The sequence below is a fragment of the Watersipora subatra genome, chromosome 11 (assembly GCF_963576615.1).
Source record: "Watersipora subatra chromosome 11, tzWatSuba1.1, whole genome shotgun sequence".
NCBI lineage: Eukaryota > Metazoa > Bryozoa > Gymnolaemata > Cheilostomatida > Watersiporidae > Watersipora > Watersipora subatra.
Genome location: NC_088718.1, coordinates 24,275,121 through 24,287,546, shown reverse-complemented (window position 1 = coordinate 24,287,546; position 12,426 = coordinate 24,275,121). Strand labels below are relative to the sequence as shown.

At 37.0% G+C, this 12,426-nt stretch overlaps 1 protein-coding gene across 3 annotated transcripts in view; it reads left to right on the top strand.

The window, feature by feature from the left end:
* The window catches only part of LOC137408222 (sentrin-specific protease 6-like), a 79,774-nt gene extending 69,482 nt beyond the window's left edge, over positions 1 to 10,292 (top strand). For 2 of the 3 annotated variants that reach the window (XM_068094642.1, XM_068094641.1), the window contains exons 24-28: positions 1,051 to 1,306; positions 1,708 to 1,825; positions 2,126 to 2,256; positions 2,383 to 2,486; positions 9,810 to 10,292. In XM_068094642.1, the coding sequence (XP_067950743.1) occupies positions 1,051 to 1,306; positions 1,708 to 1,825; positions 2,126 to 2,256; positions 2,383 to 2,486; positions 9,810 to 9,974 (774 nt within the window). In that variant the 3' untranslated portion in view covers positions 9,975 to 10,292. Of the gene's footprint in view, positions 1 to 1,050; positions 1,307 to 1,707; positions 1,826 to 2,125; positions 2,257 to 2,382; positions 2,487 to 9,799 lie in introns of all 3 variants that reach the window. The other variant, XM_068094643.1, reaches the window with a different exon arrangement.
* Positions 10,293 to 12,426: the final 2,134 nt, after the last annotated feature.

Below are 12,426 nucleotides of genomic sequence, written 5' to 3'. Positions count from 1 at the left end.
CATACCATAATGTCCAGATCAGAATCATTATCTTTCTCAACTACGGTATTAGAGATTGATGGAGTTGATTTCAATGTCAAAAGACTAGGAGAAATTTTTGCGATGATGAAGCCATGCCGAATAACTTGTGAAACCCTTGAATAATTTTGTAAAGAAGTTCGATGCAATGGCAATAAAATTCGAAGCCCCGGCGATGATTTTAAAGAAGTTTTGGAACTCGGCTACGTTTAGTACTTCTGCCTAGCGGCTATTTTTGCGATGACGCCATTCTGCATATCTTGTGACAACCTTAAATAATTTTGTAAAGAAATGTGATGCATTGGCAATGAGGTTAACTCAAAGCCCCAGCAATGATTTTAAAAAGGTTTTGGAACTCAACCACGTTTAGTATTTATGCCTAGCGGCTAGATTTTAATTTTGAGGCAGTAGTTATTCTCCCTTGTGATTAAAAATAGAACTAATTTTCGCGGAATTTAATAATTCGCGGAATTGACTGTTCGTAAAATCGCGAATTTTTATAACCATCAAATATTTTCATCCTGTAGGGTATATGCAGCTCTGCAGATAAACTCGCTGTTGCATTCAGGGATATGCTTTGCTTTTCATTTTCACCAAGTTTTATTAATAAAAATTTCGCTTTATTAATAAATCGGCGTTTCTTGGGTATTAAAATCTGCTTATGAACACTGACAGGTAATGTAGTTGCCTGTCATTTGCCTGGCACATTGCCAATGACTAATTTAAGTATGCTTCTATTGGCATTGCTAAACTTACTAATAAAGTCTGGGAGTGCAAGTTTTAATTATGTTGCATAGCGCTATGCTTATTTTCACCCAGATATCGACTCATATCACCCAAAGAATCAATCTATCCATCTCGCGCATCTCAATGGTTTAGCATATTCGATGGAGAACGGAAGGCTCTGAGATCAAATCTTATGTGATACGGATTCTTCATTCCAAGATTGTAATAGCTGTAGCTGAACACACATAATCACACACAAGCTTTGAGATTTATATATAAAAGTGCAGTTACTTTGTCTTTTTGTAGAACCCCATCACCAACTGGTCATTCCCCCTGAAGAGCACCAAAGACATGTTTGATTATTCAGTAATAAAAAATAAGCGAAGTGACATTCAGAAACTCATGCTAGAATGTAAGAAGGAGTTCGACAAACGGCCAAAGCCTCCATCAGGCAGGGGGCGCCCTCGCACCACCCGCCAGTCAATAGCAGCAGCTCATGCCAGCGCTGACGCTAAGAAACCAAAGTCAACAACCCACAGCACAACCGTTCCAGAGGCCTTAGGTAGTAATGATACATCTTGTTCATCCCTACCACTTCTACTTTGCCAGGAATCAGTCTGACCTGATGACCTTTATCAGGGCTATGCATGGTTTTAATACTTAGTATTGGCTACGGAATAAAACAAAGTGAGGGGTTACTGCACTGTGTTTACGAGCATGTTCTTTCAGGAACCAATACATAAACCACATTCTAATCCGCTTTTTCATAGCAGTAACATTCAGTTGATGTTATTTCCTTTCCTCAATCCTTTTTTTACTCAGGTTAGCTTACCTGGATAGAACGCTATTTATGGCTTTTTGTTTATCTGAATACGATTTTAAAATTCGCTGCAACATTGTGGAACCGCAGTGCATTCCATTCACCTTTTCAGGTAATTCCTTTTCGAGTGTTCACTATTTCAGGGTTAGCCCAGACACCTAGGAAAGATGATCCATCTGTCGGTGAGGACGTAGTCCAGTCACAAATAGCTTCTCCTGAGTCAATTGCCAAACAGCAGGCTGAACAGGCGAAGGAGAGCAGGTAGTAGTTATTGCCTTGGCTGATGATCAAATGTGTAGATATGTAGATGCATAAAAGTCTTACGCAAAACACCTACTTCAAGTGGGAACATGAAGGTTTCTTCTTTCAAAGTGCCAGCCATTGGTATATCGCTAACCACTTCATTGTGAAATTCATTCTTGTTTTTTTGTATGACAGTAACTTACGGCTTTCATACCCAGAGTACAGCATTCATGTCTCCACTGCTTTGTCACATAGTGTGTTAGGTACCATTCCCTGTCACAGAATGCTATTTATCCGGTCGCCACTCTCTTTTTTTAGGCAATCAGTCGAAACTGTTGCGGAGGTCGCATGCCGACGCGTTGTTCACAAGAGTAATGCATGCAGTCAATCACAGTCTATGGCACAGTTGGATGGAGATCAGCCTATTGCCATAGCTGCTAGTATCATAGGTAGGCATGCTTTCTTATGTGTAATGCAGGGTATTCACCTACAATATCTGCTGCCTATCAGAGGATTCTGACGACAGAATGGAATCTGTTTGCATCTAAAATAACTATCAATATTTTGTAATCTAGGCGCAGCAGATAATTTGTCCAGCCATCCAGTTGTGAGGTCAAATACTGAGTCAGCTGAGAGACTAGAAGTGGGAGGGATGAGACATGGCCTGGAGCATATGGAGGTAGGGATTTCTTCTTTTGCAGAGTTCTGTTGCTTGTTTAGCCCTAACTGTTCTTTCATATGTCATCTTCTATATATAATTAGAGAGTCTTGTGATAACAGTTTTGCGACCTCGGTAGGTACTCGGTAGGTACAGTATTTTCATTAGGCAATCTTAGAGTCATAGGTAATACAATTAAACTGTCGTATTAACCCTTTCCGTACCATAACTGAATATATCATAGTAAGGGACTTGCCTCAACCACCCGTGTCAGCCTGCGTGTCTTGATTTGGTGGTAGACCTCTTTCAAGTCCTTTTATTTGTTTGTAAATTTGTATTATAACAACTATCGTCTTGAGTAAAAACGATGGGATCTGTACAAATTTTGTAAGGCTAATATTTGTGTTTAACAACCTTGTGTACAGAGAGCTGTACACGCAACTAAAAGTTGATTTTTTTTAACGTGAAAAGTATATACGCTGAACGGCTAAACGGAAAAGCTTTGCTCTGCTGAAAAATGGTTTGGAGGCTAAGGTCGACTAGTTCAGCATTGCAGAAGAAGAGTTGAGGTTAGGAGACATTGTGGAATGTATTGATCAGCCATAGGATGTTCATTCCTCAAATGCAACACTCAGAACTCTACCGGTCGAGTAAACTGCAAATATTTTGGTTTCAAAATGATCATTTTTATTTCTTTATGTATTAATTATATATGTGTAATTTTGGTTTGTTTATGTCATTTGTTCTTGAATATACATGTATAAACAGTGAAACTCAGCTAACTCGAACTTCACGGGACTGAGAGAGTGTGTTCAAGTTATCAGAGCGTTCAAGTTATGAGAGCACTGTCACAAGTGCATGTATTTATCAGTACATATACAAACTATATATAAATCAAAAGCATAGATTGCTTGCTGCAAGTTAAGGGGCCTCTCATGTAATGTTTTAACAGTTTTTAACAGAAAGTATAAATATTTTCCTATTACTTGAGATTTGTTTGTTTTAGGTGATGTGACTGCCAGGACGTTTTCAGATTAAAATAGGCAAAACTTGATTGTGGAAAAGCTCAGAAAAAATACATTTTTATTTTGAGCGGTTTAACAAAAACCAATTTTGCCGATTTTTCTTCAAGTTTATCCGAAGTTTACCTCGCTTCTTGTTTTCGAAGGGCCATCCCAAAGCGGATGTTCGGTAAAGTTTGATTTTTTGCAGACCTTTAGAAAAGTCGTTAAAGGTTGACTTGCAACAAAATTCACATTACAGTTATTTGGTATCAAACGATTCACTATGGCTTTACTTTGCTGTGTTGTAGAGGCAAAATATGTGGAAATGTGATTACAAGCTTTTAAAAGCTAGAAAACGAACAGTTAATCGCACGCAGCCACACGAGACCGCCATAGTTTGGAATCTCTTTCCAAAACGGCTCAAATGGGACTTAGTTGTACAAGATGGCTTCTGTTTACATTTTTACGCAACCTCATTCGTCGAAATATTTTCACAAATATACTTCATGCATTCAATAAAAGCATGTCTATTGTTCTTACGCATCTATTTTATCGTCATTGTAATGTTGTCACTTTCAGCACTGATATCCTATAACCTATCGAAAAAATTCGTTTAATTTTTCAACCTTAGCTCGAAGGAGTACATATCATTGTCTGATAAACATGACGAGCCTGTTGGTCACCTGTGATAATCGAAAAATGCTGCAGAAATAATTCGTGAAGTATGGGTCAGATGATCAGATTACGACAAGGCGATTAGACCAAACCGAAACAAAACTGTAAAGTAGCGAGCATCTATATTTGATACAGGGTCTTCAGTAAAACCCGAAGTGTTGGTCATAAACTAGTGCTACAATAAGTTTTATATTGAGCTTTTTATTGGCCTTTCAATTCACGTGAGAACATCACGTGACAAAACAATAACCAAATGTAATGAATACGTCAGAGAAATAAACTGATTACAATCTACAGCGGCTTTTCGTTTTTGAGCTTTCAAGAGCTTGTAATCACATTTCCACATATTTTGCAGCTACAACACAACAGAGTAAGACATGGTGAATCTTTTGATACCAAATAACTGTAATGTGAATTTTGTTGCAAGTCAACCTTTAACGAAAATATTTTGCCGATAGTGGTAATAATGACGCCTAAGAACGACTAAAAGTTGATGGTCATCTCTATGGCTTGGATAAAGTCATATTCTAAAGCGATAACAACCGTCTCTGTAGCCGTTGGGCCAAAAACGGTTAGTGTTAACGAAGGTAAGGTCGAGTTATCTAAACCAATTTATCGTTGAGCGGGAATGGGCCAAACAAATTCGTTCAAGTTAAGCGTGTGTTTAGCTATCCGAGGGTGAGTTATCCGAGTTTCACTGTATTTGTAGCATTCGATGGATTATTATTATATAGTTTAGAAATTTGCAGATTTATAGCATGCCATTTTATAGCATCAATGCCGTTATCTAAACTCCGATTTTGATGGAACGACTCTAGTAGCTCCTCGTAACGGTCTCCTCCTCTCGTAACTCCTCTCATTCGCTCATAAGCAGCCAATTTTGGCTTCAAACTGTAGCAAACAAATCAATGAATGCAATGAGCATTTATCTGACATTGCTAAATGTAGTTATAAAATAAAAATACGCCTTTAAATTTAGACTGAAAAAAAAAATTGAAAGCTCCAACAAGTTACAAAGCGGGGCACAAGCTAAAGGAGATTAATGGCAAGTGATATAAATCAACTGGTAGAGACACGTATCAGCTTCCCTTTGCATATTTATTTATAGATCTATGACAAAAACAAAAAGTTCGTTCTTTGTTAAACAGCCTGAACACTCATTTACAGTTTCGGTACCTTTTTATTAAAATCAGACTCCTAAAAATGTGCACAATATCCTTAATTCAAACAACTATTTTTATGTAGATTTTGTTTTTTACACTACTGTTTGTTTTGCCAGCAATACTATCATATTTGGCTCTGAGGTTACACGGGTAAGAGGTTTCGTTAAAACCATTTCCTTTTCTACGTTGTGAGCTATTTAAGTTTCCTTTAGTGACAAAATTGTTTCGTGAACTTCATCCACATTAAGATGAGTTCATAAAAGAGACTATATCTTGTCTGATGTGCACATAGAGCCTCATCAGAGCTCATTTTAAGGGAGTGTCTCTGTCTGCAGACTTTGTATATGACTCTCAATTATGGGCAGTTTGAGTCACAGATTAGCAGTACCAGAATTTTATTTACTTAACACAGTGTGCTGACAGCTTCTCAAGCTGATAGAAAGACAAGTGTTATGCAATAACTACATTTGATTGAGTGGATTGTTAAATTTGAACTCTGTTTCAAGTTTCCTGTAATTTTCTTTATTTGTGAACACGAGTCATCGTAGGTAGTCATCGTACAGCAGAGAACAGAAATAAGATAAGTTCAAATTACTAGTGCTATTTTAATAGACTGCATGCAGTAAAAAATATATATATTATAGTAGCCTTCTTATTCTCCTAGTCCAGATATACATGCATATATATATATATAATATATACATATGTATATAGACACATATATACATATGTATAATATATCTATATATAAATAGATATATATGTATAATTGTTTATAATATAAATATAATATTTTGTTTATAATATATATATAATTGGATGGTAATATCTGCTCCAACTCGGGTCTCCTTCCAGAGACCTCGGAGTTTGAGCACTCGCCTCAAGATCTTAGCTGTTCCTGATAGCGCACTTTTCTGCAACTCACCTGAGTTGATTGCTGTTGATATTTGGGCAAGCCACATTTTATGCGCCGGTGTTATTGCACCCAGTGCCCCAATGACTACTGGGATTACAGTTGTTCTTACATCCCAGCATTTTTCAATCTCTTCTCCAAGAGGGAGATATTTCTCTACCTTTTCTTTTTCTTTGCTGGCTATATTATCGGCATTGGGTACTGCTATATCTATTTTAGTAGTCCTCTTGTTCTCCTTGTCCACCACCACTATATCTGGTTGGTTTGCTAGAACATGCTTGTCAGTCCGGATGTAGAAGGTCCCAGAGGATCTTAGCGCGGTCATTTTCATTGACCTTACTAGGAGCTTCCCATCAGTGTTGTGGTTTATTAAGGCCATACTCATCACATAGACTTCTATACACAACACCTGCAACATGATTATGCCGCTCAGTGTATGCGTTTCCTGCTAGCTGCTTGCATCTACTGATGATGTGTTGGATGGTCTCAGGTGCATCTTTGCACAGTCTGCATCTAGGATCGTCTCTAGTGTGATAGATTTTTGTTTGGAGTTGCCTTGTTGGGAGCACTTGCTCCTGGGCTGCCATGATTAGCGACTCTGTATTGATCGTTAGGTTTCCTTTGTTCAGCCACATATATGGCTGGTGAAGATCGCCAACCTTAGATATTTGTCGGTGGTAAGCACCATGAAAAGGTTTCGTGTGCCAGTCAATTTCCTCATCATCAGAGTGAAGCTAAATTGGAAGAGCAGCCGATTGAAATTCAGCTAGCAACTTATCTAAAGTGCCAATGGAGGCTGCATAGGCTTTGATGCTTCGTTCTTCCTCTTTCACTATCTGCTGTACACTTTTGAGTCCCCTACCGCCATCTTTCCTATCGAGATACAATCTAGTAGTATCAGATTTTGGGTGGAGTGCTCCACCAAGAATATATATATATGCATGTATATATTCACTAGTTGTACTACCCAGCATTGCCTGGGTAATAAAAAAAGGCTTTGCGCAGAAAATTGATATGTATTTAATATACATAACAGCATTTGCCATTCTAACTTTCAAACTGCATAGCATGCCGAAAGGGGTTTGTGTAGTTGAAATAATTTAAGAAAAAATGAAAACAACTGTAAAGTTGTTTTCAAACTTTGTCAAACAACTGTAACTTTCAACTTCATATTAAAAGGGAAAATCTTTGTACCAGACAACTGAAGTAAAAATAAATAAAACAACTAAAAGTTTTCAAACAACTGTAAGTTAAAAATTTTATAACTTGAAAGAAGTATTTCGTTGAAATAAATTAGAAGGAATAATAAATATTTAAAGGCGTTTGAATGTAAAATCATTAGCAAGTAATGGCTAAATACAGTCTATTTCGCTACGATTACACTCACAAATTATTTGGTATACAATTATGATTTCAGTTTGTGTCAGTGTTGACATGCAAAAATATCATAGGCTATAGACGTACATAGAGTGGTATAAAAACCCAAAGTCATTATATAATGCAATCGCCTCCTGGTAAAAATCATCATCATTAAAAATAGTACCAAAATACTATGTTAACCTTAGCAACTATAGGCACCTACAATGTCTTAAGTGCATTTTGTGGTTATGATCCGCAAAATAATATACCATTACAAAGTACTACGTGGAGAGTTTTTGCCTTCGAGACAGATGTGTAACATAAACGCTGAATCTAACTTAAATGAATTTAGTTTAATAAACACTTACTTGAAGAAAGTTTTAGCACGGATTTTCGTAAACTTTTAACAAAAATTTTATTAATCGGTTTGCGAATGGTTTTATTATAACGGATACAGATAACTCGCCATGGCGAGTTCAGCGACGCATTTCGTTTAATAACGTACATTATATGATCACTACACAAATTTCCAAATTTTAGGTTCGAGATAAATTATTACTGGGGAGCGGAACAAAATTGCCTTAACGGAAAAACAACGAAAATCATCGCGTTGCTTATACTTCAGTTCCAAAGTATTTTGTTAACAGGGGCATCGTAACGCTTGGGCACCGAGCTAAAATAATTAGTGTGTTATAGCATACGTTATAGTGCATATGAGAACTTTTGAAGTCAGTACGGCTGGTATGGCTCTGTGGTGGAGCATCTGAATTTAAAATTTGTGGTAGCAATCTATGTGAGTTCAAATCCTGCATATTGTAGAATTTTAATACCAAGATTTTAATAGCTATAGCTAATATATTATTTAAAAGAAAATAAAAGTACAGTAAAGGTTTTTCAACTTTGTCAAACAGCTGTAACTTTCAAACTTCATATAATGAGAAAAATGTTTGTGTAGGCCAAATATATTTATAAATAAAAAAACAACTATGAAAGGCTTAAATGTAAATGTGAAATAATTAGCAAGTAATAGCTAAATTGAGTCTGTTTTGCTACGATTACAATAAAATATGATTCGGTAATGATACAAATAATACAAACTGAGAAAAATAAATAAAAATCCTGAATATGTTGAATTAATAATAACAATTCCTGCATAGAAGTGTGTGTGAATAAAAAAGGGTACTGTTCCACCAGAAGGTAGCCATCAAAACTTTGAATACGATGATACTGGCACCTCTCGACACTGGTACAAATGTATAAATGGGATCTCGGACCGTCTTTGTCTGACCAAACGGTGAAAGAATGTGGAGGCCATTCTTGCTCGAGATAATACAATTGTCCGTGTGAAAAGTATTGACCTTCACTGCGATTCATAAATTGAACCTTCCAAAAAACTAAAAATAAATTTCACGAAAACGCAAAAAAGCATCATATTTCATAGAGTTAAAAGAACTCGTAAAGTTTCAAATAATACTTCTTTAGCATGTGGGTTTGCTATATTGTATATGATAGTGTCTTTGATCAATATGCCCTTGTATAGCTCAGTGGTAAAGCGCTTATATTTAAAACTTGCGGTTGAAATCTCTGAGTGCAATCCATCGTATTGTGCAATTTTAAATTCCATAAGACTTTAATAGCTATGGCTGGACATACACAGATACACAGACAAACTTTGATGAATATATAGACATACTAGCCCAGCGTTGCTCGAGTATTAAAAATCATTTTATAAACAATGAGCGGTAATGAGAGTTGCCTGTGATTTGCTATCAGCCTGGCACTTTGCCAATGGATACTTTGAGTAAGCTTACTATTCAAAGCTACCTCATGATGTTATGCCAGGACATTGCTCCGTGACCAAAAGCTGTATCCTATTTGCTCCCATATACCGACATATATTGGCCCGAATCTATCAAGCTCCTGTGGTTTAGTTAGTAAGGCGTCGAACTGGTGAAGGGGAGTTACAGACATCAAATCTTCTGCGTTGCGGATTTAGTTATTGGTATTTGTTGGTGCAGAAGATGTCATAGCTGTATTTTAAAAAGTAGGATTTTATCACTCTGAACTGTCATGTGTTGCGTCTTTAATCTGCTCAATTTTAAACCTTATAAACCACCAATCAGCTCTGTGCCCGTCCAAAGCATTACATTGCATCTATCTTATTTGAACTGTGACATGTATCTACCCTTTTGATGTACTCTGGAGACTTGTGAGCTACAGTATGTTACAGGTGCCTGATGACATAGTACCATCTCATGCCAGTCATACTTTAAATGAGAACGAGATGGATCAGACATGCGACAGGAAAGACGAGGCAGAAGGCATGCAGACAGATGCACCAAGAACGTCTGACTTGGATGACTCTAACATGCAGACTGACTGTATAGACTCATAGCTTGTACATATATGCTTGTATATAGATATATTTCATATCCGTGCTTCTGACTAGAATCAGTGGTCTATCTCAGTAGAAATTATTGATGGGGTATGAACCAGAACATTTACCTAGTCAATCTCTAAAGTGATCGTTGCTAAGGATACCACTCCATTCTGGCTTCCGCTCTCCGCTTACACAGCTCCTCACACAAGTAAAATGAAATGGGAGATTCATCCTGATTTTTGGCTGTACACACTTTTGATATTTTTAATTTCAAAAGTGATTTACTCTACAAATGTTCTAATAAAGTTAGAATTGGTACCTCGCTGTCATAAACCTGCTGAATAATCTATCCACTTTGTTTTAGTGCCATGCGCTGTAGAGGTGGAACGAGACAGGTTTTTTAAGTTCGAGACGAGACTCGAGACACTGCCTTGTAAAAATTCGAGACTCGAGACACGAGACAGTAAAATAATGAGCATTTGGTGATGATTTCACTACACAAGTACTAGCTACTTGGTATATATAAAATTAATAAAACTATTTTTAAATTGAATTTTCACCTGGTGTAAACGATTTAAATACAACATTTTAATAGTGATATGCATGTAGTTTTTGTAAACAAAAGTGACACAAACAGCTCTAAAATACCGAAGTTATATATTCTAAGAATTTTGAGCTTGATTGATCATAATTATTATAAACATATTGCTTTGTACATGTATATTTTTACCATCTATTGAATAGTTCTTACTTTTTAATGTAATGTGTAATGAAACCGATAGCCGTCGCTCTACAAAGAAATACCGCAACTAAAAGAACACATGATAACACTTTCATGCTTATCGTTTCATTAATGTTAAGTTTTGTCTGTGTACTAACTGTAGTATGTGAATTCTATTTAAATTGTACTCATGAAATTCTATTAATTACTGTGTACATGCACATGTATATTCTTATATTGAGCTAACAAAAAGTTATTGTTAACCGAACACGGACTATGGTCGACACGGCCTTTCGTTCGTTTCTCCGTGTCCGGGCAAGTTTTACCCGCGATTGATAGTATCTATGTAAAAGAGGCCCGAATTTTATGAAGGGCAGTTGGTGTTTAGACACGATACAATAAAATACAGACATTTTACCCGCAAATGTCTTATTTATTAAATTGGATTATCCGAAGAGTAATTAGATACGACCCGGTATCTGTTTTAAGGACACAGAACCGAACTAAAATATAACAGGGCCGTTGTCCGGACTACATGATTAGACTCAGTGGCCAACATAATCAATAGCAACAGGTAGTAACGGACCGGGTATAACTTTAAAGGCAGTTGCCCGCAATCCATTACAATATATGGAGTTGTTGCTACCGCAAGAAGCCATGTTGTAACAACCGTGCGCAGGCGCTGTAGGTCTATTTCCTGTCTCGAGTTTGGCAATAGTTAAGTCGAGACCGATACGAGACGAGACAGGTCGATACTCGAGACGTCTCGTGTCTCGTTCCACCTCTAATGCGCTGTCACGCAGTGTATCACTGCGTTTCCATGACCCGCATAATTCGCAAATTAGAGCCAATCCGCTAGTTATCCGCGTCATAGAAACGGCATAAATTCGCAAGCTAAGCGAGTTTTGCGATCCGCAACTTTATCGCATCCATCGTGCTTGCGAATCATAGAAACGGTACTTGCGATTAATGCGCATTGGAATATCGATGGCTATTACATTACAAACATTTTCACGCTTCGGTCGTTTTTATTCGCCAGTGTTCCGAACGATCGCTGCTAAGCTAAGCGTGACAAGACTGCTTAGCTATTTATAGAGTCATTAATGAGGCTAATACTTGACCTATGGGGTCAAGTACTGGTGTTAAATCCGCATCGCTAGGTGTTCGTTGAAACGCTCGATTGCTAAGTAACTCAACTTGCGGATCGTTCGAATTATGTGAATCATGCAGATTATGTGAGTCATGGAAACATAGTGCTCCATGCTCCATTATTTATCAAAGAATGAGTAGGTTTCAGGCTGAGGAGCGACTTCAATGAATTACAGTATATTCTGATAATAATATTAGACCTAACACGCATGCATATTGATCCCATTTTTGAATGGGTGGTCAAGTTAGTGATAATAAATATAACAGACCGTCAAAACCTTTGTGCGCCTTTAGAAAAAGTCCATTTTCTCTCCCATCCAGTGTTTGGAAATTTTTTAGAATGGATGTTGTCATTACTTATACACCCTATGCCAAGTTTGATATGCGATATACTATTAGAACATTCTAATGATTTGTTATTGTATGTAAGCTGTAAGCTATAAAATCTGAAAGCTATATAAGTTGTGAGCTATAAAAGCTGTCAGCTATGTAAGCTGCAAGCTATGTAAGTTGTAAGCTGTAATAGTTAGGATTTATATAAAAACTCCTGTTCAGAAGGTTGTTGTAGTCTCTCTCTATTTGAGCTATGTTAATATA